General features: G+C 40.5%; 1 protein-coding gene across 1 annotated transcript in view; it reads left to right on the top strand.

Moving 5' to 3' along the window:
- Window positions 1–25039, top strand: part of HUNK (hormonally up-regulated Neu-associated kinase) — a gene marked incomplete at its 5' end in the record, with an annotated part of 174560 nt that overhangs the window by 116569 nt on the left and 32952 nt on the right. Inside the window, one exon of the mRNA XM_007941311.1 lies at window positions 5160–5287. Coding sequence (XP_007939502.1) covers window positions 5160–5287 — 128 coding nt within the window. The remainder of the gene's footprint in view (window positions 1–5159; window positions 5288–25039) is intronic.

The raw sequence follows: 25039 nt of genomic DNA, 5'->3' as shown, positions 1-25039 counted from the left end.
ATCCCCAAATAATAAGCGACCATAGGTATCCATTATTATTTGGGGATTTAAAAAAAAAACAACAAAAAAAACAAACTTATTGCTGTCAAGTTGGATTCAACTCATAGCAACCCTTCTTTGGGTTTCCAAGGCGGTATCACTACGGAAGTAGATTGCCCAATCTTCCTTCTGAGGAGTGCCTGGTACATTTGAACCACCAGCCATCTGGTTAGCAGTCAACTCCCTTAGGCACTGGACTACCAAGCTCACTATCTGGGGGTAGAGTACAAATATACTTCTAGCTTTCTTTTTTAATTTTAAACGTACAGTTCATATTTTAGCACAGTTTTAGGTTTACAGAAAAATTGTACAGGAAGTGTAGAGAGTTTTTATGTGCTCCTCTCCCTCCTGTACACAGTTTCTCCTGTTGTTAATGTCTTTCATGTGTGGGAAAAGTGTGGGACCTTTGTTATATTTGATGGACCAATATTGATACATTATTATTAACTAAAGTCCATAGTTTACATTAGGGTTCACTCTTTGTGTTGTACAGTCTAATGAATTTTGACAAGTGCATAATGTCATGTGTCCACCATGACAATATCATATAGAATAGTTTCACTGCCCTAAAAGTGATCCTGTTTGTTCATCCCTCCTTACCTCCTTCAACTCCCAGAAGCCACTGATCTTTTCACTGTCTCTGTAGTCTTCCCTTTTCCAGAATGTCCTATAGTTGTACTAATATAGTATGTAGCCATTTAAGATTGGCTTCCTTCCCTAAGCAATATGTTCTTCTATGTCTTTTCTAAGGAGCTCTGGTGGTGCAGTGCCTAACGCATTTGACTACTAACCAGAAATCTCCATGGAAGGAAATGGGGCAACCTACTTCCATAAAGATTTACCACCTTGGAAAACCAATAAGGGTTGCTATGAGTTGGAATTGATTCGATGGCAATGGGTTTTTTGGTTTGTTTGTTTATGTCTTTTCTTTTTTGTTTATTCTTTTCTGAAAGCAAAGAACACCAGAAAAGTGTTTACATGTGTTTTATTGACTATGCAAAAGTATTCAACTATGTGAATCATAACAAATTATGGATAACATTGAGAAGAATGGGAATTTCAGATCGTTTAATTGTACATATGAGAAACCTGTACATGGACCAGGAGGCTGTCATTCCAACCGAAAAAGGGCTTACTGCATGGTTTGAAATCAGGAAGGGAGTATGTCAGGGTTGTATCCTTTTACCATACTTATTCACTCTGTATGCTGAGCAAATAATCTAAGAAGCTGGACTATATGAAGAAGAACACAGCATCAAGATTGGAGGAAGACTCATTAAATCTGTGATATACAGGTGGCACAACCTTGGTTGCTAAAAGTGAAGATGATTTGAAGCACTTACTGATGAAGATTATAGACTACAGTCTTCAGTATGGATTACACCTCAACATAAAACAAAAATCCTCACAACTGGACCAATAAGCAGCATCATGATAAGTGGAGAAAAGATGGAAGTTGTCAATGATTTCTTATTACTTGAATTCACCATCAACACCAAAGGAAGCTGTTGTTGTTATGTGCCATCGAGTAGGACCTGACTCATAGTCGAGTCAGACCCTACTCATAGTGACCCCTCCTTGGGTTTCCGAGGCAGTATCCGAAGCACTATGGAAGTAGATTGCCCCACCTTCCTTTCGAGAAGTGGCTGGTGGGTTTGAACTGCCAGCCTTCTGCTTAGCAATCAAGTGCCTTAGGCACTGTGCTACCAGAGCTCCTACCAAAGGAAGCACCAGTCAAGAAATCAGATGTCATATTGCCCTGGGCAGATCTTCTGCAAAAGACCTCTTTGAGGTGCTGATGAGCAAAGCTATCTCTTTGAAGACTAAGATGTGCTTAATCCAAGCCATAGTATTTTAAATCGCCTCATATGCATGTGAAAGTTGGACAGTGAATAAGGAAGACCGAAGAAGAGTTGATGCTTTTGAGTTGTGTGTGGGCAAAGAATACTGGAAGTACCATGGACTGCCAGAAGAACAAACAAATCTGTCCTGGATGAAATGAAGCAGGAATGTCCTGTGGAAGTGAGAATGGCTAGACTTTGTCTCACCAACTTTGGTCATGTTGTCAGAAGGGATGAAGAAGGATATCATGCTTGGGTAAAGTGGAGGGTCATCGACAAAGGGAAAGGCCCTCAATGAGATAGACTGACACAGTGGCTGCAATGATGGGCTGAGGTATAGCAAGGATTGTGAGGTTGGTGCAGGACCAGGTAGTGTTTCCTTCTTTTGTACCTAGGGTGGTTATGAGTCAGTGTAGATTCAACAGCACTTGATAACAACAACAACAACAATAACAGGTCTTTTCTTGGGTTGATAACATCTTTATCACTGACTAATGCTCCATTGTATGACTATATCAGTTTGTTTTTCCATTCACTTGTTGAAGGTTAACTTGTCCTTGCAATTTTGTGCAATTATGAATAAAGCTGCTATAAACATTCATATGGGGTTTCTTATCTTATGAAGTTTATCTTCCCCATCCTCACACCCAGCCAAGACAAGGAAGCTCACTCACTTCCTGAGGGGCCTCCTTTCTTCCTGTGTTTATTTACAAATCTTCTTTCCCTCTTAAGTGAACTCTTCTTGTGGTCAAAGAAAGTGCAGCTCAGCATTTTCCCATTTTCTTTGTCCTATCACCACATGAAAGGATTGTGCTTATTTTTTGTCCATCTCTCTCAACTCTAAGCTCTAAGATGGCATGTTCTTGTCTATTTCACTACCACTGAATTCCCAGCACCTAAAATACTGTCAGTAGAGCTAATGGTTAAAAAAATCCAGCTGCCAACCAAAAGGTTGGTAGTTTGAATCTACCAAATGCTCCGTGGGAGTAAGATGAGGCAATCTGCTTTTGTAAAGATTTACAGACTTGAAACCCTATGGGGCAGTCCTACTCTGTCCTAAAGAGTCACTATGAGTCAGGATCAACTCAATGGCAATGGGTTTTTTGTTTTTGTTTTTAATTAAAATGCTGTCTGGGGCAGAGAGCCATCCAGCAAACATTTATGGATTGGATGTTTTGTATCTGTCTTCCTAACTGGATTATGAGTTATGGAGTGAGTCAGATCCAGCACATGTCTGAAATTTGAGAATAATTTCTAGCTGGAGCCCGTGGGCCTGTACCTGCTGTTATCTGGAGTTCTGTGCTTCAGAGATGCCTTGATGAAATTGGGTCTCAAGGGCCTTAATTTCAATCAGTCTCGTTGAATTTGTTTTGACTGGAAATCCTATTGCCTCTTTTAAAAACTTATTCCCTTGGGCTCTTTTGAACACTTGAGACCTCTTGGCAAGCAGGCATTTCATCCCCATCAGGAAATCTCATCAAAATGATATTAGGTTTGCACATCAGGAAAATAAAAATCCTCCAGGAAGAAGTTTCTGTTCTCTAGATTGGCTTTGGATATAAGCAGTTAAGCCCTTTTAAAAGACATTTCAACCACATCTTAGATATTGGGCCAAGGCCATGAGCAGTGTCTTGATAAACAGTAAAACAGAAAATAAGGGTGTAAGGAGACCCTCACAAGGAATTTCTCTTAATTACAGACAAAGCAGAATTTGAGGGAAGGGCTCCAAACCACTTTTTGGTTAAGAGGCTTTCACTTCTGAGGGATGAGTAGTAACCAGTTATACTGGTTAGGGAGTTACTTATACGTCCTATTTTTAAATCTGGCCTCTTAGGTTCTACCATATAAACTATACTTGGAAAACAACCTAATGACAGGAGTACTTTTTAAAAAATTGTGGAAAAGATACAAAACAAAAATTTGCCACTTTAACCATTTTTAAGTATACAATTCAGTGACATTAATTACATCCATAGTGTTGTGTAATCATTAAAACCAGTTGCGCTCAAGTTGACTCTGACTTGTGACAGCGTGTGCATCAGGGTAGAGCTGTGCTCCATTGGGTTTTCAAAACCAAAAACCAAACCCACTGCCACTGAGTCAGATCTGACTCATAGTGACCCCTCCTCTTTGGGTTTCTGAGGCAGTATCACTACAGAAGTAGATTGCCCAACCTTCCTTCCGAGGAGTGGCTGGTGGGTTTGAACCACCAGCCTTCTGGTTAGCAGTCAAATGCCTTAGCCACTATGTCACCAGAGCTCCCATTCAGTGGCTGTTTTTTCAGAAGCAGTTCACCAGGTCTTTCTTCTGAGGCACTTCTGGGTGAATTTGAACCTCCAACCTGTTGGTTAGCAGCTGAGTATGTTAACCACACCACCCAGGGACTCTTGTGCCATTATCACCATCTTTTTCTAAGAGTTTTTCATCATGTTAAACAGAAATTCCCCATTCCTCCCTAATAAACTTTGATCTTTATGCATGTGCCTATTTTAGGTATTTCATATAAGTGAGATCATACGATATTTTTCCTTTTTTGTCTGACTTATTTCACTTAGCATAATGTTTTTAAAGGAGCTCTGGTGGTGTAGTGGTTAAGGTATTTGGCTGCCAATTAAAAGGTTGGTGGCTTGAACCCACTAGCTGCTCTGTGGAAGAAAGATGAGGCAGTCTATTTCCATAAAGATTTATAGTCTGAGAAACCCAATGGGGGTCACTATGAGTCAGAATTAGCTCAGTGGCAATGAGAATGTTTTTAAGGTCATCCATGTATCATGAACTTCATGTATCAGAACTTCATTTCTCTTTATACCCAAATAATGTCCATTCATCTGTTGATGGACACTTGAGTTATCACCTTTAGGCACTTGTGAATAATGTTGCAATGAACATTGGTGTACAAGTAGGAGTACTTTTAATTGAAGTTCTTAACATTTCCTAGGGATTTTTTATATAACTTGGTCTGGACTTCCTACCCCAACATAGGCAGAAAAGATAGAGAAATGGTTTCCCTTCCCTAGGAGATAGCTTTTTAAACTTCTCCTTTATCCTATGGTTCTTTGTCCAAGTCTTCACAATAAGTGCTCTTTCCTAAGCCCTTCACCACTGACACTTCAATGTGGTGCTAGGGGTTCTTTTCTAGAAAGAAGTATATGAATAAAGTAGACCTATTGATATTGGCATCAAAATGACAGTAATGAAACTTCAGCTGAACCAGTGTCTCTTTTGTCCCCTCGCCCCAGGGCCTTACTCTGGTCTCATCTTTCATGTCTCTCTTTTCAGAGGTGTGAACATGTATGCCATGCTGACTGGGACCCTGCCTTTCACAGTGGAGCCTTTTAGCCTGAGAGCTTTGTACCAGAAGATGGTGGACAAAGAAATGAACCCCCTACCCACCCAGCTTTCAACAGGTAACTCCCCTGTCTCTCTGTAGCCTGTGTTCTAGGACTTTCACTTTGCCCACTTTTGGTTCATTTGTGATGTAATATTTATTTTGCAGTAGTGATATTGTGACTCTCCCATGATTCATGGGGTTGCCATGAGTCAGGGGCCTACTCAACAGCAACAAGAATTAAAACAAGAAGGCATTGGGAGCTTACTGTAGAATTCTTGCCTTCTATGTGGGAGACCCAGATTTGGTTCTTGGCCATTGCACTTCATGTGCAGCCACCATCTGTCTGTCTCGAGAAGCTTGCATGTTGCTATGAAGCTGAACAGTTTTCAGTGGAGCTTCTAGACAGCTACACTAGGAAGAAAGGCCTGGTGTCTTAATTATCTAGTGTTGCTATAACAGAAATTATCAAAAGTGGATTGCTTTAACAAACATTTATTTTCTCACAGTTTTGGAGGCTAGAAATCCAAATTCAAGATCCTGGCTCTAGGGAAAAGAGCACTGTGTTGGTGCAGTGGGTAAGGCAGTTGGCTACTAACCAGAAAGTCAGTGGTTCAAACTCATCAGCCTGGTCCACAAGAGGAAGATGCGGCAATCTACTTCCATAAAGATTTATAATCTTGGAAACCCTAAGGGGGTCACTATGAGTCAGATTCAAGTTGATGGCAGAGGGCTTGATTTTCTTAGGGGTTTTGGCTCTAGGAGAAGGGTTTGTCTCTTTTGGTTCTGGGGGGAGGTCTTTGTTCTTTGGCTCCTTCCTGATCTTCTTGTGGATTAGCATATGTCTTCCCCCATCTCTGCTTCTTTCGATTGCTTATTTTATCTCTTTTATACCTCAGAAGAGATTTACTTAAGACACACCCTACACATATCTTGTCTTATTAAAATAACAAAGACAACCCATTACCAAGTGGGATTATAATCACAGGCATAGAGATTAGGCTTTATAACACATATTTTCTAGAGACAGAATTCAGTCCATAATATTTTACCCAAATTCATGTCCTTGCCACATGGAAAATCCAAACCTGAGTTGGCTGAGGTGGAAATCACACAGGAGGACTTATTTGAAGAAGAGAAAGTTGGCTTTTTGGGTCACTTCAAAAGTCTTAACTCCAAGTCCAAATGTTATCTTCTGAATCATCAAAATCAGATATGAGCAAGATGTTAGGCATATTCCATCCTGGGGCAAAATTTCTCTTCATCTATGAACCTGTGAAATCTAGACTATAAGTTTTCTGTTTCCAAAGTACAATGGTGGAACAGGCACAAGATAGACATTTCCATTACAGATGGTAGAAATTAGAGGGAAAGAAGGGTTAATGGGCACCAAGGAAGTCCAAAACCCAGAAGAACAATTTACATTAGCTCTCAAGCCTTGAAAATACTCCCCTGTTCTCTGAAACCATCTGGGCAATGGCCCTGCCCTCTGGATTCTGGGTGTTTATCACACTCTCTGGATTCTGGGTGAGGGTCCCTTGGCCTTGGGCTTCAGCTCCACCTACAAGGCCCACAGGGATGGTAACTCTGCTCCTTTGGCTTTGGGCAGCCCCATTCTCCTAGTCTATCTAATTAGTGACACCTCCAACCCAAGACCTAGCAGGCATCATTCTTCTCCCCTTGGGGCCAAACTGTCCCACTCCCTCAGCTTTGGGTGGCAACTCCATCCCCTGGCACACCGTAATGGCAGCCCCACACTCCAGGACCAACTTGGTGAAGATTTGGCTCTTTGAAACCTAGGAAGCTGTGGCCCCACTCTTTGAAATCAAGGATGTCCTGCTTCCTATGCTCTTCCCTACAATCCTGCTTATCTCCAGGCTGCTCCAGGGATGGTTCTTTTCTTTTCTTGGAGGACAAAAGATTTAGCTCCTTTGGCCTGTTTCCTGACTGTAGTATTCCAAGAGACAGATAATTCTTTCCTTTCATTACCTTTCACTTCCTTCTAAGCCCTCACCAGAATTGCCTTCAATATCTATAATTCTAATAGATGCCTTAAAATTTTTCCAGTCCCTATCCAATACCCAATTCCAAAACTGCTTCTGTATTTTAGCTATCTGTTAGAACAGTACCCCACTCTTCCAGTACCAAATTCTGTCTTAGTTACCTAGCTCTGCCATAACAGAAATACCACAAGTGGATGGCTTTTACAAACAGAAATTTATTTTCTCACAGTTAGAAGGCTAGAAGTCCAAATTCAGGGTTCTGGTTCTAGGGGAAGACTTTCTCTCTATTAGCTCTGGGGGAAAGTCCTTGTTCCTTGGTAATCTTCCTGTGGCTTGGCCTGTGTCTCCTTCCATCTCTGCTTCTTTTGCTTGCTTGTTTTATCTCTTAAAAAATATTGACCCAAGGGATATCTGGTAGTGTAGTGGTTAAGATATTTGGCTGCTAACCAAAAGGTCAGTGGTTCAAACCCACCATTCTTCCTGTGGAAGAAACATGAGGAGGTCTGCTTCTGTAAAGATTTATAGCCTAGGAAACCCAGTGGGGGTCGCTATGTCACTATGAGTCAGAATCAACTCGATGGTAGTGCGTTTAAAAAAATATATATATTGGGCAATCTACTTCTGTAGTGATACTGCCTTGGAAACACAAGGAGGGGTCATTATGAGTCAGGTCTGACTAGACAGCAGTGCGTTGCATATATGTGTGTGTGTGTGTATGTGTGTAGACTTAAGATACACTCTACGCTAATTCTATCATTAACATAACAAAGGTAACCTATTTCCAATTGGGATCATAATCACAGGCATAGAGGTACAATTTACAACACCTACTTTTGGGGACACAATTCAATCCATAACAGCTGACAATCTACTTCTGAAGCAGCCAGTGACTACCCTGTGGATGACAATGGTCTGATCCACAATCCATCATGGTGATGGCTCAGGACCCGGCAACATTTCCTTCTATTGTGCATGGGGTTACTTTGAACTAGGGGCTGAATCAAAGGCAGCTAACTACAAGTGTTAAAAATGAATCTCAAGAGGTAATTTCGTTTCCCGTCTCTAAGCAGCCACTCTCTTCACTCTCATTGAATTTGTTTTCTAATATGATTATGTATCCTTAACTTCCCCCTTCCTCCTTCTGCACATTACTCCCTTAAAACACATACCAAAAGGATCTCATATTCTCCATTTGAAAAATAATTGCAGGCTGAATTGTTTAAAACTCAGTGTATTATAATGTTGACTTTGAAAATAGCATGTATAATCACATTTCCATTTTATCTTCTTTAGTCAACTCACTGTAAAGAAATATTAGTTTCATTCATTCATATATATGTATATATATTCATATATATGACTAGTGGCATAGTGCCTAAGGCATTTGACTGCTAACCAGAAGGCGGGTGGACCAAACCCACCAGCCACTCCTCAGAAGGAAGATTGGGCAATCTACTTCTGTAGTGATACTGCCTTGAAAACTTAAGGAGGGGTGGCTACGAGTTGAATCGAACACGATGGCAGTGAGTTTGGTTTGGTTTTATATATATATATGTTTAGTTACATAATTAATTAGCATCATAAGGTGTGTTTGAAAAATACACTCCAACTTTTGCTGGTTCATACTTCAGGGAACAATTGGTATTAACATTTGGTTTCAGACCCAGCAATTTGTTTTTTCTTTGTGTGTGGTTCACAATTAATTTCAAGTCTCTGGCCTGAGTTTGTCCTTGGCTGTCATTTATTGGTTCCTTAGAAGAAAAGACAAAAATGGATGTCAGAAGAGACTCTGAAACTTGCCCTTGAATGAAGAGTGGCTAAAGCAAATGGAAGAAATGACAAGATAAAAGAGCTGAACAGAAGATTTCAAAGGGCAGCTTTTGAACAGACAAAGTCAATTATTCTAATGAAATGTGCAAAGACATGGAGTTGGAAAGCCAAAAGGGATGAACAGACTCAGCATTTCTCAAACTGAAAGAACTGAAGAAAAAAATAAAGCCTTGAGTTGCAATATTGAAAGATTCTATGGGCAATATACCGAATGATGCAGGAAACATCAAAAGATGGAAAGAATACACAGAATCGCTGTGCCAAAAAGAATTGGTCAATGTTCATCCATTTCAGAAGGTGGCATATGATCAAGCACCAATGCTGTTGAAGGAAGCAATTGAAGCTGCAGTGAAGGAAGTGGCAAAAAACAAGGTTCCAGGAATTGACAGAATACCAGTAAGATGTTTCAACAAAGGGATACTGCTAACCATACTGGAGGCACTCACTCAGCTATGTCAAGAGATTTGGAAGACAGCTATCTGGCCAACTGACTGGAAGAGATCCATATTTGTACCCCTTACAAAGAAAGGTGATCCCACACAATGTGGAAATTATTGAACAATATCATTAATATCGCATGCAAGTAAAATCTTACTGAAGATAATTCAAAAATGATTGCAGCAGTATATTGACAGAGAACTTCCAGAAATGCAAGCTGGATTCAGAAAAGGATGTGGAATGAGAGATATCCTTATCTTGGCTCAAAGCAAAGAATATCAGAAAGATGTTTACTTGTTTTATTGACTATGCAAAAACATTTGATTGTGTGAATCTTAACAAATTATGGATAACCTTGAGAACAATGGGATTTCCAGAACACTTAATTGTACTCATGAGGAACCTATAAACAGACCAGGAGGCTGTCATTAGAACAGAACAAGAGGACACTGCATAGTTTAAAATCAAGAAGGGAGTGTGTCAGGGTCGTATCCTTTCACCATACTTATTCAATCTATTTGCTGAGCAAATAATGTGAGAAGGTGGACTATATGAAGAAGAACATGGCATCAGGATTGGAGGAAGACTCATTAACAACCTGCAATATGCTGATGACACAACTTTGCTTGCTGAAAGTGAGGATCACTTGAAGCACTTACTGATAAAGATTGAAGACTACAGTCTGCAGTATGGATTATAGTTCAATATGAAGAAAACAAAAATCCTCACAATTGGACCAATAAACAGCATCATGATAAATGGAGAGAAGATTAAAGTTGTCAAGGATTCATATTACTTGGTTATGCAATCAACACCAATGCAAGCAGCAGTCAAGCTATCAGATGACATATTGCATTGGCAAATCTGTTGCAAACAACCTCTTTCAGGTGCAGAAGAGCAAGGATATCTCCTTGAAGACTAAGGTGCACCTGATACAAGCCATGGTATTTTCAGTCACCTCATATGCATGTGTGAGCTGGACAATGAATAAGGAAGACCGAAGAAGAGTTGATGCTTTTGAGTTGTGGTGTTGGTGAAGAATGCTGAAAGTTTCATGGACTGCTAAAAGAACTAACAAATCTCTCCTGGAAGAAGTGCAGCCAGAATGTTCCTTGGAAGAGAGAATGACTAGACTTCGTCTCACCTACATTAATCTTGTTGTAAGAAGACCATTCCCTGGAGAAGGATATCATGCTTGGTAAAGTGGAGGGTCAATGAAAAAGGGGAAGGCCCTCAACAAGATGAATTGACATAGGGCTGCAACAATGGGCTCAGGTATGGCAAAGATCATGGAGCTGGCACAGGACTGGGCAGTGTTTCATTCTGCTGTACACAGATAGGGTCACTATGAGTCAGAGAGGAGTCCTTGGTACCTAACAACAGCAACTAGAATAAACAGCTTCGCTGAGAGAAGACACTTGCAAAAACAAAGTAATTCATTAACTTTAGGTTCTTATTGTTAACTTTAGGTTATTGTTGTTAATTGCTGTTGAATTGGCTTTGACTCATGGAGACTTTCTGTGAACAGAATAAAATGTTGCCTGATCCTGGATCATCTTCACAGTTGTTGGCACAATTGAGTCCATTGTTACAACCACTGTGTATTTTGAGTGTGTTCCAACCTAGGGGCTCATCTTCAAGCGTTATATTGGACAATATTCTGTTCTGATCCATAAATCCATGGCTGATTTTTAGAAGTAGATCTTTCTTCCTAGTCTATTTTACTCTGGAAGCACCACTGAAATTTCACCACCATGAGTGAACCCAATGGTATTTGAAATACCAGTGGCATGACTTCTGGTATCACAGTAACACACAAGCCACCACAGCATGACAGATGAGTGGGATTAAAATACAACATTTTGAATTTGCTACTGTTAAGTATTTTTCTCTTGAATTCACAGAGCACCCATGAAAATGGTCATGAAAGTATGTTTACCCAATGGAATCCAAGCTGAAATGCATTCTTGTATGCAATTATTTAATTTGATCTCTACTTTCACCTTTGGTAAGACCCGTATACTCTCTGGAGGCTAAAAGCATTCTGTCATTAGGAAAGGATTATTTGTGCACTGAGGGCCCTGACTCTTAGAGTTGAAAAATAGGTAAAATGTGGATGAATTTGTATATTTCGATCTTAGAGCTTTCAGAGAAGGAGTCCTGGTGGCATAATGGTTAGGTTCTCAATTTGCACCCACCCAGCATCTCTGTGAGAGAAAGACAATGAGACAGTTCTACCCTGTCACATAGAGTCGCTAGAAGTTGAAATAGACTCAACCGCACCTAAGAACTAAGAGCTTTCGGAAATTTGAAAACACCAGAGCACAATGAGGAATGTTCATTCATTCATTTGTTTGTTCTATGAATAGGTATTCTGCACCAACTATGTGCTAGGCTTGCTTTAGGCATGGGGAAGATGAAGAACAAACTGGACATGGTATCCCCATGAGCTTATATGCCAGTGGAGGATGCCACAAATAAATAGATAAAAAAAATATTTGTGATGTTTGGTTGTGGTTAGTGATTTAAAGCAAACAAAATAAAGCAGGATAAGGGACCAGAGAGTAGAATAGTTTTTTTTTTTTAACTTTTTTTGCTGCTATTGTTGTTTGTTTTAATAAGTTTTTAAAAACTTAATTGTATGTAGATTCACATGCAGTGGTAGAAAATAAAACAGAGAGATTTCATATATCCTTCTCCCAGTTTCCTCCAATGATAATATCTTGCTGTATTGCACTGGGCAATAGCACAACCAGGAAATTGACATTCCACAATCCCTACAATCCCTGGTGGCACAGTGGTTAAGCACTTGGCTGCTAATAGAAAGGATGGTGATAGGAACCCACCAGCTGCTGTATGGGAAAAAGATACGGCAGTCTGCTTCCATGAAGATTACAGCTTTGGAAACCTTCTGGGGGCAGCTCTACTCTGTCCTATAGGGTTGCTATGAATCAGAATTGACTTGATGGTGATGGGTTACACACCATGGAAGAAGCTCTGATGATACAATGGTTAAGCTCTCAACTGCTAAACGAAAGGTTGGTGGTTTGAATCCACACAGTGGCACCTTGGGAGAAACACCTGGAGATATGTTTCTGTAAAGATTAAAAAAAAAAAAAGCCCTGCCATCGAGTCGGATCTGACTCATAGCGACCTCTCCTTGGGTTTCCAAGGAGATATCACTACAGAAGTAGATTGCCCAACCTTCTTTTCTAGAAAATCCTGTGAGGGCATTTCCACTCTGTCACATGGGATCACTGAGTCAGAATCAACTTGACAGCATCCAGCAACAATAAATCTATGGACCTTGTTCAGCTCTCACCAGTTTTAGATGCACTCGTTTCTATGTATATTTGCTGCTTTATTATTATTATTATTATTATTTTCTACTTTGTATTGTGGTTTAGGAGCTCTGGTGGCTAAATGCCTAAGGCATTTGACTGCTAATCAGAAGGCTGGCGGTTCAAACCCACTAGCCACTCCTCAGAAGGAAGGTTGGGCAATCTACTTCTGTAGTGATACTGCCTTGGAAACCCAAGGAGGGGTAGCTATGAGTCAGATACGACTTGATGGCAGTGTGTTGTGTTTTGTTGTATTGTGATTTGGGTGAAATTTCACAAAGTAGAATTGTTTTACATTCAACAGTTAATATACATTTTGTTTCTGATACTGATTACATACCCACAACATAACAGATCTACTCCTACTTCCTCCCTGTCAGTACCCTTTCCTTGCACCCTTCTTTGCTAATCATTCCTGACTCCCTAGCTTTCTCCCTGTGCAAATGCTGCTCTTCTGATCTCCCATGGTTGATTCTTCTAAGGAGTACATATCCCTGGTGCATTTATTCAGCTCATAGGCCTGTCAATTATTTGCCTGAAAGTTAGCCATGAGAGTCCAGTTCCAGGCCCAAAGGGTAACTAGGGGCCATAGTCTTGGTGGTTTCACCAGTCTCTATCTGACCAGTAATCCTGGTCTTTTTTATGTTTTTTAAATTTTGTTCCACATTTTTCTTCCACTCTATTCAGGATCTCCAATTTTGATCCCTTTCTGAGTGGTTGGCTGTATTAGCCAGGCACCATCTAGTTCTTCTGGTCTTGTGTGTATTTACTTCTATGCAATTTTATTGTATGTATAGATTTGTGTAACTACCACCATGAAAGAATTCCATCATAAACATTCCTTGTGCTAACGTTTTATAGCCACAGCCACCTCTGTGAACATTGCTATTCATGTTTGTGCTGTTCGCTGCTACTGTTGAATCCTTCCTGGGGCTTTCTCATTAGGCAGGGAGCAGAGGGAATTCACATCTGGTTATTCATGCATCCTTTGTTCTGCCACCCATGTAGCTACTGTGTTGTGTATGAAATACTCTTAAAGGTAAGTGTGCCCTGCCATCAAGTTGAGTGTGTTTGTTTCAAGAATCTTTTTTTTTTTTCAGTTGTGCCATAACTTCATTGAAAAATCGCAGAGTCTTGCTTAAAACTATGGAAAACCTAACCTGATGAAAAGTTTGGCTATTCTGAAGATTAAATGAAAACTTTTTATATAATATGAATAAAATAAACAGACAAACAAAAAACTCTCTAACCCCTGGCAACTACTAATTCAGTCCTTCATCTCAATAGTTTTGTCATTTTGGAAATATAAACATGATTTTTTCACTCAGTGTAATTCCCTTGATACTCATCCATGTTGTTGCATGTATCAATAGTTTATTTCTTTGTATTGCTAAGTGGTATTCCATGCTATGCATATACCAGTGTATTTAATCATTCACCCACTGAAGGACAGTTGAGTTGATTGTAGTTTTTGGCAGTTATGAATAAAGTTGCTATAAACACTTCTGTACAGGTTTTAGTGTGAATGTAAGTTTTCCTTTCTCTGGGACAAATGCCCAAGAATGAAATTTCTGGGTCGTATGGTAAGGACCGGGCAGTGTTTCATTCTGTTGTACATAGGGTCACTATGAGTTGGAGCCTACTCGACAGCACCTAACAACAACAGCATGGTAAGTATATACTTAGTTTTGTAAGAAACTGCCATGGTCTTATTCAGAGTAGCTGTATCATCTTGCATTCTCACTAGCTGTGTGTGAGCGATCCAGTTTCTTTGCATCCTTGTCAACATTTAATGCTATCAGTATTTTTTATTTTAACTCCTTGGAAGAAACATAGGGCAATCTACTTCTGTAGTGATACTGCCTCAGCAACCCAAGGAGGGGTCGCTATGAGTTTGGTCCAACTGGACGGCACATCATAACAACAACAACAACATAGCTGTCCAGTTGCAAAAAGGGCAAGGAGGCCACATGTTCTGACCTCCTCTAATCCCACAAGAGGAAGATAGAATCACCATCAATAGCTCAAGGCCTATTCCTGCAAGGCCAGATATGCTGCCTTCCTCCAGCCCTTTCTCCAACCGTTCCTCCCAAAGCACCCACTACCTCTCTCTTGGGTTCGATAATTCGCTGCAGTGGCCACACAGAGCTCACAGATTATGGGGTTTATTAGGGAAGCACCACAGGCTACAATTCAAGTTTAGGAAGAATGCTCAGTCTTTCTCCCAGCCCACCGTCCCTCAGCCAACAGTCTCTCACAGTCTGTTTCCCAGCAGTGCTGGTCCCTTGGTGTCTCACTCAGCAATGCGTGTCTCTTGCGTCTCTTCCCCAGCAATGCGTGTCTCAGGAGCGTGTGTCTCTTTCAGCAGCACATCTTCCTCAGCCAGCAGTCAGAGAGAGTTCTGTCTCTAGGAGGTCTCCTTTTGAGCCTGGCAGAGTGGCCAAACTAGCCAATCACAGCATCAGAACTCTAAGCACCTGAGAGAGAGTGGGAACCTCCCAGAACATTGTTTTGTGCCACTCCCAACAGAAATACTCCAGGTGGACAACCTTAGCAATCAGGAGCTCCTCAGTTGCTCATAGCAAATCCCACCTTAGAGTTTACAAAGACTTATGGGTAGAAAAGCCACACTAAGTAATTTACTACACCGCACCAGTGATATCTCACTTTGGTAGCAAATAAGATTTAATGTACAAATAATTGCAATAATTTAAGGCACTCTCTTCTTGTGAATTATATAGTCATAAATGTTGCCATCTCTCAGAGTGGTTCTGGGGTTCTTGTTATGGTTCAGAGCCTGTTTTGTTAAGTTACCGATGTCAAAGGATTGCAAGATGATGTGTGTATCCCCACGCCTGGGAAGGGCAGGCAGTGCTCATTTGAACCTGATGAGACCCTAAGAAGCTGCAGAACTCTTGGCCTGCTGCCTTCTTATTGCTTTGTATTAGTCAGGATAGGCCAGGTGATGCAGCAGTAACAAACGGCTTAAGACAACAAAGGTTTATTTCTCACAAATCTGTCAAAGGTTAGATTGAGGGCCAATGGGGTTTGCCTATTCCTAGTCACTTAGAGCTCCAGTCTACCATTTCAAACATTGGTGGTCCATGCAGATGGAAAGAGAGTTCCAGAAGGTCTTTCATTAGCAATTCAATCTTACTCGTGAACTTAGCATGTCATTTTCACTTATGCCTCCTCACTTTCTGAAGCATGTCATGTGGCCTCACCACCTTCTAGGAGGTGAGGAAGTTTAACCCCTCCATATATCTCAGAGGTGATAAGCCAGAAATATTTGTTGAACAGCCTCCGTATGAGCTACCAGCTGTGGGGAGCAGGCAGGGTAGACAGGGATTGTCACTGGGGTGGGTCTGGCATAGTCTTAGTTTCCTAATGCTGCTATAACAGAAATACCACAAGTGGCTTTAACAAACAGAAATGTATTGTCTCATAGTTGAAGAAGCTAGAAATCTGAATTCAGGACCCTGGCTCTAGATGAAGGCTCTGTCTGCCCTGGGGGAAAATCCTTGTTTCAGCTTCTCTAGTGTTTTGTGCATTCCTTGATGATCTCCTTGTGGCATCTATCTTTCCCCTCTTTGTGCTTACTTGCTTTTGTGTCTAACCTGCTCTTTCTAGATCTCAAAAGTGTTAAGGTTTAAAACAAGCCCTACATTGATAAGGCCTCATTAACATAATAAAACAATGTTTCCAAATGAGATTACATCCACTGCTTAGGATTTTAACATATATTTTGTGGGGGCACAATTCAATCCATAACAAACATTCAGGCAAGGGCAGGTGGGTTAATAACATAGGAAAATCAGTCTTATTATGGTAGTACCTTACTTTGTTTTTCACTCATAGTGCTATTACCCCAGCCTTAGCAGCCGGGACTCTTTAAGTGTTTTTTGATTGTGAAAATTAAATTTGCCCATAGAGATATACTTTGAGCACTGTGCTCTTTTAAATAGCTATCTATGTGAGATCAAGTTGACAACAGCAACTCAAAAGGTTAGATGAAAAGTTTAGGGGGTCATGAGTCTAAGTCAATGGTGGTGGAATAATTGGGAGGAGGGTGAGAATGTTTGTACAACTTGGAGAATGTAGTCAGTGTCACTGAGTTGTACATGTAGTAATTGTTGAAATGATGTATGACGATATTTGTTGTTGTTGTTATGTGCCATCGAGTCAGATCCTACTCAAAGCAACCCCTCCTTGGCTTTCTGAGGCAGTATCACTACAGAAGTAGATTGCCCAACCTTCCTCGTACTTTCACCTAAATAAATAAAAGAATAAATAACTTTACCCATAGAGAAGAAAAAAGTGCACACCTGAGGTTGTTAAAAAATAGTCTGAAGGTAATTCCATGAAAGAAATATTCAGCATCACTGGGACCAGAGACCAACCTCACATTGTACCTACTTTGAGCAGACAGCTTTACTTTGCTGTTGACCTCTGTGTGTGCTTGTTAAGGATCTTCACATGCCACAGGATTTTGTTGTCTTCACTTGTCAAGCAAGTGTTGCATTTCTATGTCTGATTTTCTAATTAAGATCTAAACTTCTCTTTTAAAAACTATTGGCATATGGAAATCTCTCTCTTCAACTAGGACTTTAACCTTTTTTTTTTTTTACCAGGTTACTTATAGTGCTTACCCAGAACAGACACTCAGTGAAGCTGCGTTGTTGACTCTGATATTATAAATCAAAGTGTGAGCCTGGAAAGGCAGGGTACAGTCATTCAACTCCTCAGGGTTGGGAATGGCTGGGCCCAGAGGGCCCAGAGCCGAGCCAGCTACTGACATAGCCCAGAGCATCTTATCTTGTTTATAGAGTGAATGACTTTGAGTTTGAAGATGAACTCCTTGCTGCCCTTCTGATAGCTCCCCACTTTCAAACCCTTTGCATCCTACCAAGATTATCTCCTTTTCCTTTAAACCAGCCAAGATAGACAGATAACTGCTCTTGAGCTGGCTTGGACTCATGGCAACCTTGTATACAATAGAAAGAAACATTGCACCATTTTGCACCATCCTCACAATTACCAGCATGTTCAATTCCATCATTACATTTATTGTGCCATTCCATGTCACTGAGGGCCTCCCTCACCCTCACTGGCCCTCCATGTCACCAAACATCATGTCCTCTTCCAGCAATTAACCCCTCCTGATGACAAAGCAAACAAGCCAGACAATTCTCTGTTGTGACCCATAAGATTTTCATTGGCTAATTTTTGGAAGTAGATCACCAGGCCTTTCTTCCTTGCCTGGCTTACTCTGGAAGTTCCACTGAAACATGAAGGACCCAGCTGGTATGTAAAATACTGGTGCCATAACTTTCAGCATCATAGCAACATGCAAGCCACCACAAGATGACAAACTGACAGACAAATGGTACCTAACCAGCCTGTTGTTGTTGTTGTTATGTGCCGTCGAGTCGGCCCCAACTCATAGTGACCCCTCCTTGGGTTTCCGAGGCAGTATCACTACGGAAGTAGGATTGCCCAACCTTCCTTCTGAGGAGTGGCTGGTGGGTTTGAACCGCCAGCCGTCTGGTTAGCAGGCAAGTGTCTTAGCCACTATGCTACCAGAGCTCCCCTAACCGGCCTAACCTACCTTTATTTATACCATCTGTTTACATCTGAAAATAGTAGTTTGTCAGCAACAAGAGTAGCTGCCATTTATTGAATGACCTTGTATAGGTGCTTTTTATATTGTCTCTTGTTTTTGCAACAGCTCTGCTTATATTATTATTCCCAATTTACCAATGAGGAAACCAAGCTTTAGAGAAATTAAGTAGCTTCTCTGGTTTTGAATTTGTGTCTGCTTGACCTCTAAACCTGGATTTTCCTGCTCTATTGTACTGCCTCTTTCCCTTTTCTTACTGTATTAATTAGTATCAGAAAGCCTCCTGGATTTGGGGATATTTACTGATGCTCTTGAATAAGTATCTGTTATCCTTGTGTTTTGAGTAATGTCAATACAAATTGAAAAGATGCCAGTTTCATTAACAGCTTTACTGACATATGTCTTTATTAATTTGATGATTCATCAATGATAGAATTCACTTATACTTGTAATGAGTTCTCCACATCTTCACCCTGTTGTTTTAGATGAATTTGGAAGGATTTTCACCAAATTGGAGTTGGAAAAAATACAGCATTATTGACCTTATGACTTCATGGTGCAGGTTTCTAAATAATTGCCTTCATTGTCAAAATATGACCTTGATTATATCCCATCTGAATTTAGAGACCATCTGAAGAATAGATTTGACTCATTGAACATCAATAACCAAAGACCAGATGAGTTGTGACATGATATTAAGAACATCATATACAAAGAAAGCAAAAGGTCATTAAAATGACAAGAAAGGAAAAAAAAGACTAAAATAGATGTCAGAAGAAACTCTGAAACTTGCTCTTGAACAGAGAGTAGCTAAAGTGAATGAAAGAAATGATGAGATAAAAGAGCTGAACAGATGATATTAAAGGGCAGCTTGAGAAACAAAGTGAAGAATTATAATGAAATGTGCAAAGAACTGGAGTTAGAAAACCAAAAGGGAAGAACATGCTTGGCTTTTCTCAAATTGAGATAACTGGAGAAAAATTTCAAACTTTGAGTTGAGACATTGAGACATATGGGCAATCTATTGAATGATGCAGGATGGAAACAGTCACTGTTTCAAAAAGAATCGGACTACATTCAGCCATTTCTGGAGGTAGCATTGATCAAGAACCAATGGTATTAAAGGAGGAAGTCCAATCTGCACTGAAGGCATTAGCAAAAAACAAGGCTCCAAGAATTGACGGAATACCCCTTGAGATGTTTCAACAAATGGATGCAGAGCTCACTCATTTCTACCAAGAAATTTGGAAGACAGCTACCTGGCCAACTGACTAGAAGAGATCCATATTTGTGCCATTCCAAAGAAAGGTAATTCAGCAGAATGTAGAAATTATGGAACAATATCGTGAATATCACACCCATGTAAAATTTTGCTGAAGATAATTCAAAAACAGTTACAGCAGTGTATTGACAAGGAACTGCCACAAATTCAAGTCCAACTGTGAAGAGGATGTGGAAAGGGATATCATTGCTGATATCAGATGGATCTTGGCTGAAAGCAAAGAATACCAGAAAGATATTTACTTGGTCTTTATTGACTATACAAAGGCATTTGACTGTGGATCATACCAAATTATGGATCATAACAAATTATCCTATTGTGAAGAATGGGGATCACAGACAACTTAATTGTGTTCATGAGAAACCCGTACATAGACCAAGAGGCAGTCATTTGAACAGAATAAGAACAGTTTAAAATCAGGAAAAGTGTGCATCAGAATTGTAGCCTTTCACCATATTTATTCAATCTGCATGCTGAGTGAATTATCCATGAAGAAGAACATGGCATGAGGATTGGAGGAAGACTCATTAATAACCTGTGATACACAGATGACACAACCTTACTTGCTGAAAGTGAAGATGACTTGAAGCACTTACTGATGACCAAAGATTACAGTCTTTTGGATTACACCTTAACATAAAGGAAACAAAAATCCTCACAACTAGACCAGTAAACAACATCATGATAAATAGAGAAAAGATTGAAGTTATCAGAGATTTCATTTTACTTGGATCAACAGTCAGTGCCCATGGAAACAGCAGTCAAGAGATCAGAGGTTGTGTTGCACTGGGAAAATCTGCTACAAAAGATCTCTTTAAAGTGTTAAGGAGCAAAGATATCACTTTGAAGACTGAGGTGTGCCTCACCCAAACCAAGGCATTTTTAATAGCCTCATATGCATGTGAAAGCTGAATGAATAACGAAGACTGAAGAATGATGCCTTTGAATTATGTTGGCAAAGAATACTGAACCATGGACTGCCAGAAGAATGAACAAATTTGTCTGGGAAGAAGTACAGTCAGAATGTACCTTAAAACTCACTGTCATCAAGTTGATTCTGATTCATAGTAACCCCTCCTTGGGTTTCCCAGGTGGCATGTCTAAGGAAGTAGATTGCCCAGTCTTCCTTCCAAGTGGAAGGTGGATTTGGACCACCAGCCTCCTGGAAGCAATAAGGCCAGACTTTGTCTCACGTACTTTGGTCATATTGTCAGAAGGGACCAGTCCCTGGAGAAGGATATCATGTTTGGTAAAGTAGAGAGTCAGGGAAAAGGGGGAGACTCTCAAGGAGATGAATTGCCACAGGACGGCAACAACGGGTTCAAGCATAGCACGGAGTGTGAAGATGACGTAGGACTGGCCAGTGTTTAGTTCTGTTGTATGTTGAGTTGCTATGAGTCAGAGATGACTTGATGACACCTAACAACAGTTACTACCATGTACACTTGAGTCTCATTATTCATTATTCATGGTAGTTATATTCTATAAAGTCACTGTGTACACCAAATTAGTGAATATTGAAGCATGGCAACTGGGGGAAATACAGTGTTTGGTTCCTGTGAGCCTCTGGTCACCGTGTTCATCAACTGATCAATACAAAACCTTGTTTTAGTGTATTTCTTTAAAGGAGCCTTGTTTAACATCTATTGTTGATTAATTAACATTGAAGTCACTGCCAACAGCACTATAACTTATGCCTCAATGAAACTTATCTAATGCTTATTTTCTCTGTAAGGCACAGCTCAGCCTTCTTGCACTTAAGAATACTAGATAGCATTTCAATTATCTATTTTAAGCTGCAAAATCACCATCCAAAAAAAGTGCAAAAAAATGTGGCACTCGACGGATTGTAAAAAGGACAATTGTTTACAGTGTGAGAGCTAAAACAAGAAAGCAGATCGTCCAGCCCCTTGTTGTGCCTCAGCTGAGAACGTGCACATCAGGTGAATCAAAGTTTTCACCACTCTGCACATGTCCTTGAAGGATCGCAAAAGTGTTGAAATTATTGATTTGTGGGTTACAAAGAAATTTTAAGGTGCAGGTAAATTTGCAAATAGGGAATCCACAAATACTGGAACTTGACTGTATTTTGAAAACTTAAGTTTTGAAGGCCTTTTCAGTTCTTTCTTCTAGACAGCTTCTCTTTCTGCTAGTTGATACTTGTATATCATAGACTGTGAATGCTTTTTGTAGTTTATAAATTTTTCAGACATCTTCTTTTCATCACTATACCTCAGTGTTAGCATTTATAATACATTCCAAACAGTCACTCAGGATCAAGAGGTTTTGGCACTATGATTCACTGAGGTGAAGTTGAAGGTGACATGTTAGCATTTGTGAAGGTTGAGCCAATGCTAATTAAAATTTCTGAGAATGCTTGATTTCTTAGTTATCTAATGCAGCTGTAACAGAAAGATCATACGTGAGTGCCTTTAAAAAACAGAAATTTATTTTCTCACAGTTCTCTAGGCTTAAAGTCCAATTCAGAATCTCGGCCCTGTTGATTACTTTCTGGTCAGTAGCCCTGGGCATTCTTTGGTTTCCTGGCTTGTAGATGATCCTCCCAATGATACTCCCATGGCATCTGTCTTCTGTGTTTGTGTGTGTTTATCTTTATGTCTAATCTGCTCTTTTTAAAACTCAAGTAGATCCACCCTACTTGGGCATGATCTGATTAAATAACATAGAAAGCCTTGATTCCAAATAGGATTATATAGACAGGTATCTATCACCAGTTGGCATCCCTACTTATGACAACTTCATGTGTGTCAGAGTACAACTGTGCTCCACAGAGCTTTCAATGGCTAAGTTTTCAGAAGTAGATCACCAGCCCTTTTTACAAGGTGCCTCTGGATGGACTCAAAACTCCAACCTTTTGGTTAGCAGCCAAACATGTCAACTGTTTGCCCCAGGGATTACCCCACACGTATACTAAAAAATTCACTGCTGTCAAGTTGAACCCAACTCATAGCGATCTCTCCTTGGGTTTCTGGGGCAGTACCACTACGGAAGTAGATTGTCCAACTTTCCTTCTTAGGAGTGGCTGGTGGGTTTGAACTGCCAGCCTTCTGGTTAGCAGTCTAACAGCCTTTAGGCACTATGCCACCAGAGCTCCTTCCACAGGTATAGTGGGAAACAATTTAGTTCATAACACTTGACTATCAAATAATTCTTCTGGCTGCTTTAGCCTAGGAGGTCATAAGGAAGGCGGCACATCAGTGGGGCTGGGACTCCACTTACATCCAACATGCTACACAAACATGAAAAGGCTGATGGCCTCTTCCTTTGGCACAACATCATTGTGTTCACACAGCCAGGCCAGACATTGGGAAGCTAACAATTTATGGAAGAAAGTGAGCTTTGCACGGGAGAACACACTGCTGTGTTGTGTCGATCATGATGGTGGAACGAGTCATATGACTCCCTGAAGCTCTCTGGGACCAAATGGGGAGCCTGAATGCTAGCTCTCTGGAGTAGAGAGAGGGTGACATGTGGCCATGCCCAGTTATCCAGGATCTCGGTTGGGTGTAGAGGGGTTGTTGTCAGATGCTATCAAGTGGATTTTCAACTCGGTGTCCACATGTGAGAGTAGAACTGCCCCCATAGGGTTTCCTAGACTGTAATCTTTATAGGAAGAGATCTCCAGGTCTCTCTCCCTTGGAGCTGCTGTGTGGGTTCAAACTGCCAACTTTTTGGTTAATAGCTGAGCGCTTAGCTGTTACACTACCAAGGGAATGTAGGTGGGGCTATTCTAATCTCTTCTGCTTGTGAGACACAGAGATTTTCAAGACCCCACATCCTACTTCAAAGAACTCTTAGAATGTGTTCAAAGTCCTTTCTGGAGCATATTGCAATATTTGCAACACCCAAAGAAATAAAATTTGTCAGTAGAGATTTGAACTAAAATTACTTGTGCTCATCAGCAGTTTGTGAAGATGCTGAGTGCTTGATTATGAAAATAGAACAAAAACGCACATCCGGTTTGTTCTTAGCAGTTCTATCAGTCATACTCTGAAAAACTCTGATGGTAGCCTGGTTGTTGGTTCCGGTCCTTTGAGGTTAAGTGAAGAGACATCTCAGAAATACCATTCACTCTTCAGGCCCTTCCTTACCCCCAGTTTAATTTATTAAGCCCACATCTTTTTTCTTTGACTTAGAAGTCCCTGGTTAAGCATCCATAAAGTAAAATACTATCCAAATAATTCTTGCAATTTAGGGGGATTGAAGGAATGGAGCTAAAGTTTCCTGAAAGAGGAATCTCTTTTTTTCTGTGAGATCTGTTTGCTTTTTCACACCACTGAAGAACATATGGAAAGTTTTACTTGGAGACCCAGATAGAAAACTTGTGTTGAACTGGCATCTACACTTCTACCCACTGTTAGGAACTGCATTGTGTCTCCCAAGTTCTGTTGAAGTTCTAGCCCCTGCACTGGTGACTGTGACCTTGTTTGGGGAAATAGGTTTTGTCTTTGCAGATCTTATCAGTTAAGGACATGATACTAAATTAGCCAAAACCAAACCCAACCCATTGCTATTGAGTCAATTCTGACTTAATAACGATACTTTAGGAGCTCTGGTGGTGTAGTGCCTAAGGCACATAACTGCTAACCAGAAGGCTGGTGGTTCAAACCCACCAGCCACTCCTCGGAGGGAAGACTGGGCAATCTGCTTCTGTAGAGGTACTGCCTTGGAAACACAAGGAGGGCTCGCTATAAGTCGGGACTGACTCAACAGCAGTGAGTTTGGTTTTTTGGTTTTGGGACCGAATAGAACTGCCTCATGGGGTTTCCAAGGTTGTAAATCTTTACAGAAGTAGACTACCTGAGCTTTCTCCCACAGAGAAACTGGTGGGTTCAAACCACCTTTTGGTTAAAAGCTGAGTGCTTTAACCACTATGCCATCAGAATATGTCCTGATCCTCCTCCTTTAAGAATGATGTTTTTGAAAGGACAGACACAGAAAGAGTCACAGACAGTAATGCCATGAGATGCCTGGGGCCACAGAAGCTGAAAGAGAGGGAAGGGTCTTCCCCCAGAGTCTTCAGAGGAAGCATCACCCTGCTGACACATTGACTTTGGACTTCCAACAACAAACAACAACCACCACCTTCGGAACTGTATGTTTTAGGATTCTCTAGAAAAACAGGACAAATGAGGTACATGTGTATATACATGCATACGTAGAGAGATTTACTACAAGGGATTAGTGCACGCTCTTGTAGGGATCCAAAGAAAGGTGATCCCACAGAATGTAGAAATTATAGAACAATATCATTAATATCACATGCAAGTAAGATATTACTGAAGATAATTCAGAA

The sequence above is a fragment of the Orycteropus afer genome, unplaced genomic scaffold, assembly GCF_000298275.1.
Source record: "Orycteropus afer afer isolate SDZICR_OR568_19922 unplaced genomic scaffold, OryAfe1.0 scaffold00078, whole genome shotgun sequence".
Lineage (NCBI taxonomy): Eukaryota > Metazoa > Chordata > Mammalia > Tubulidentata > Orycteropodidae > Orycteropus > Orycteropus afer.
The sequence above is the reverse complement of the archived record's forward strand: the minus strand, read 5'-3'. Positions and strand labels throughout refer to the sequence as shown.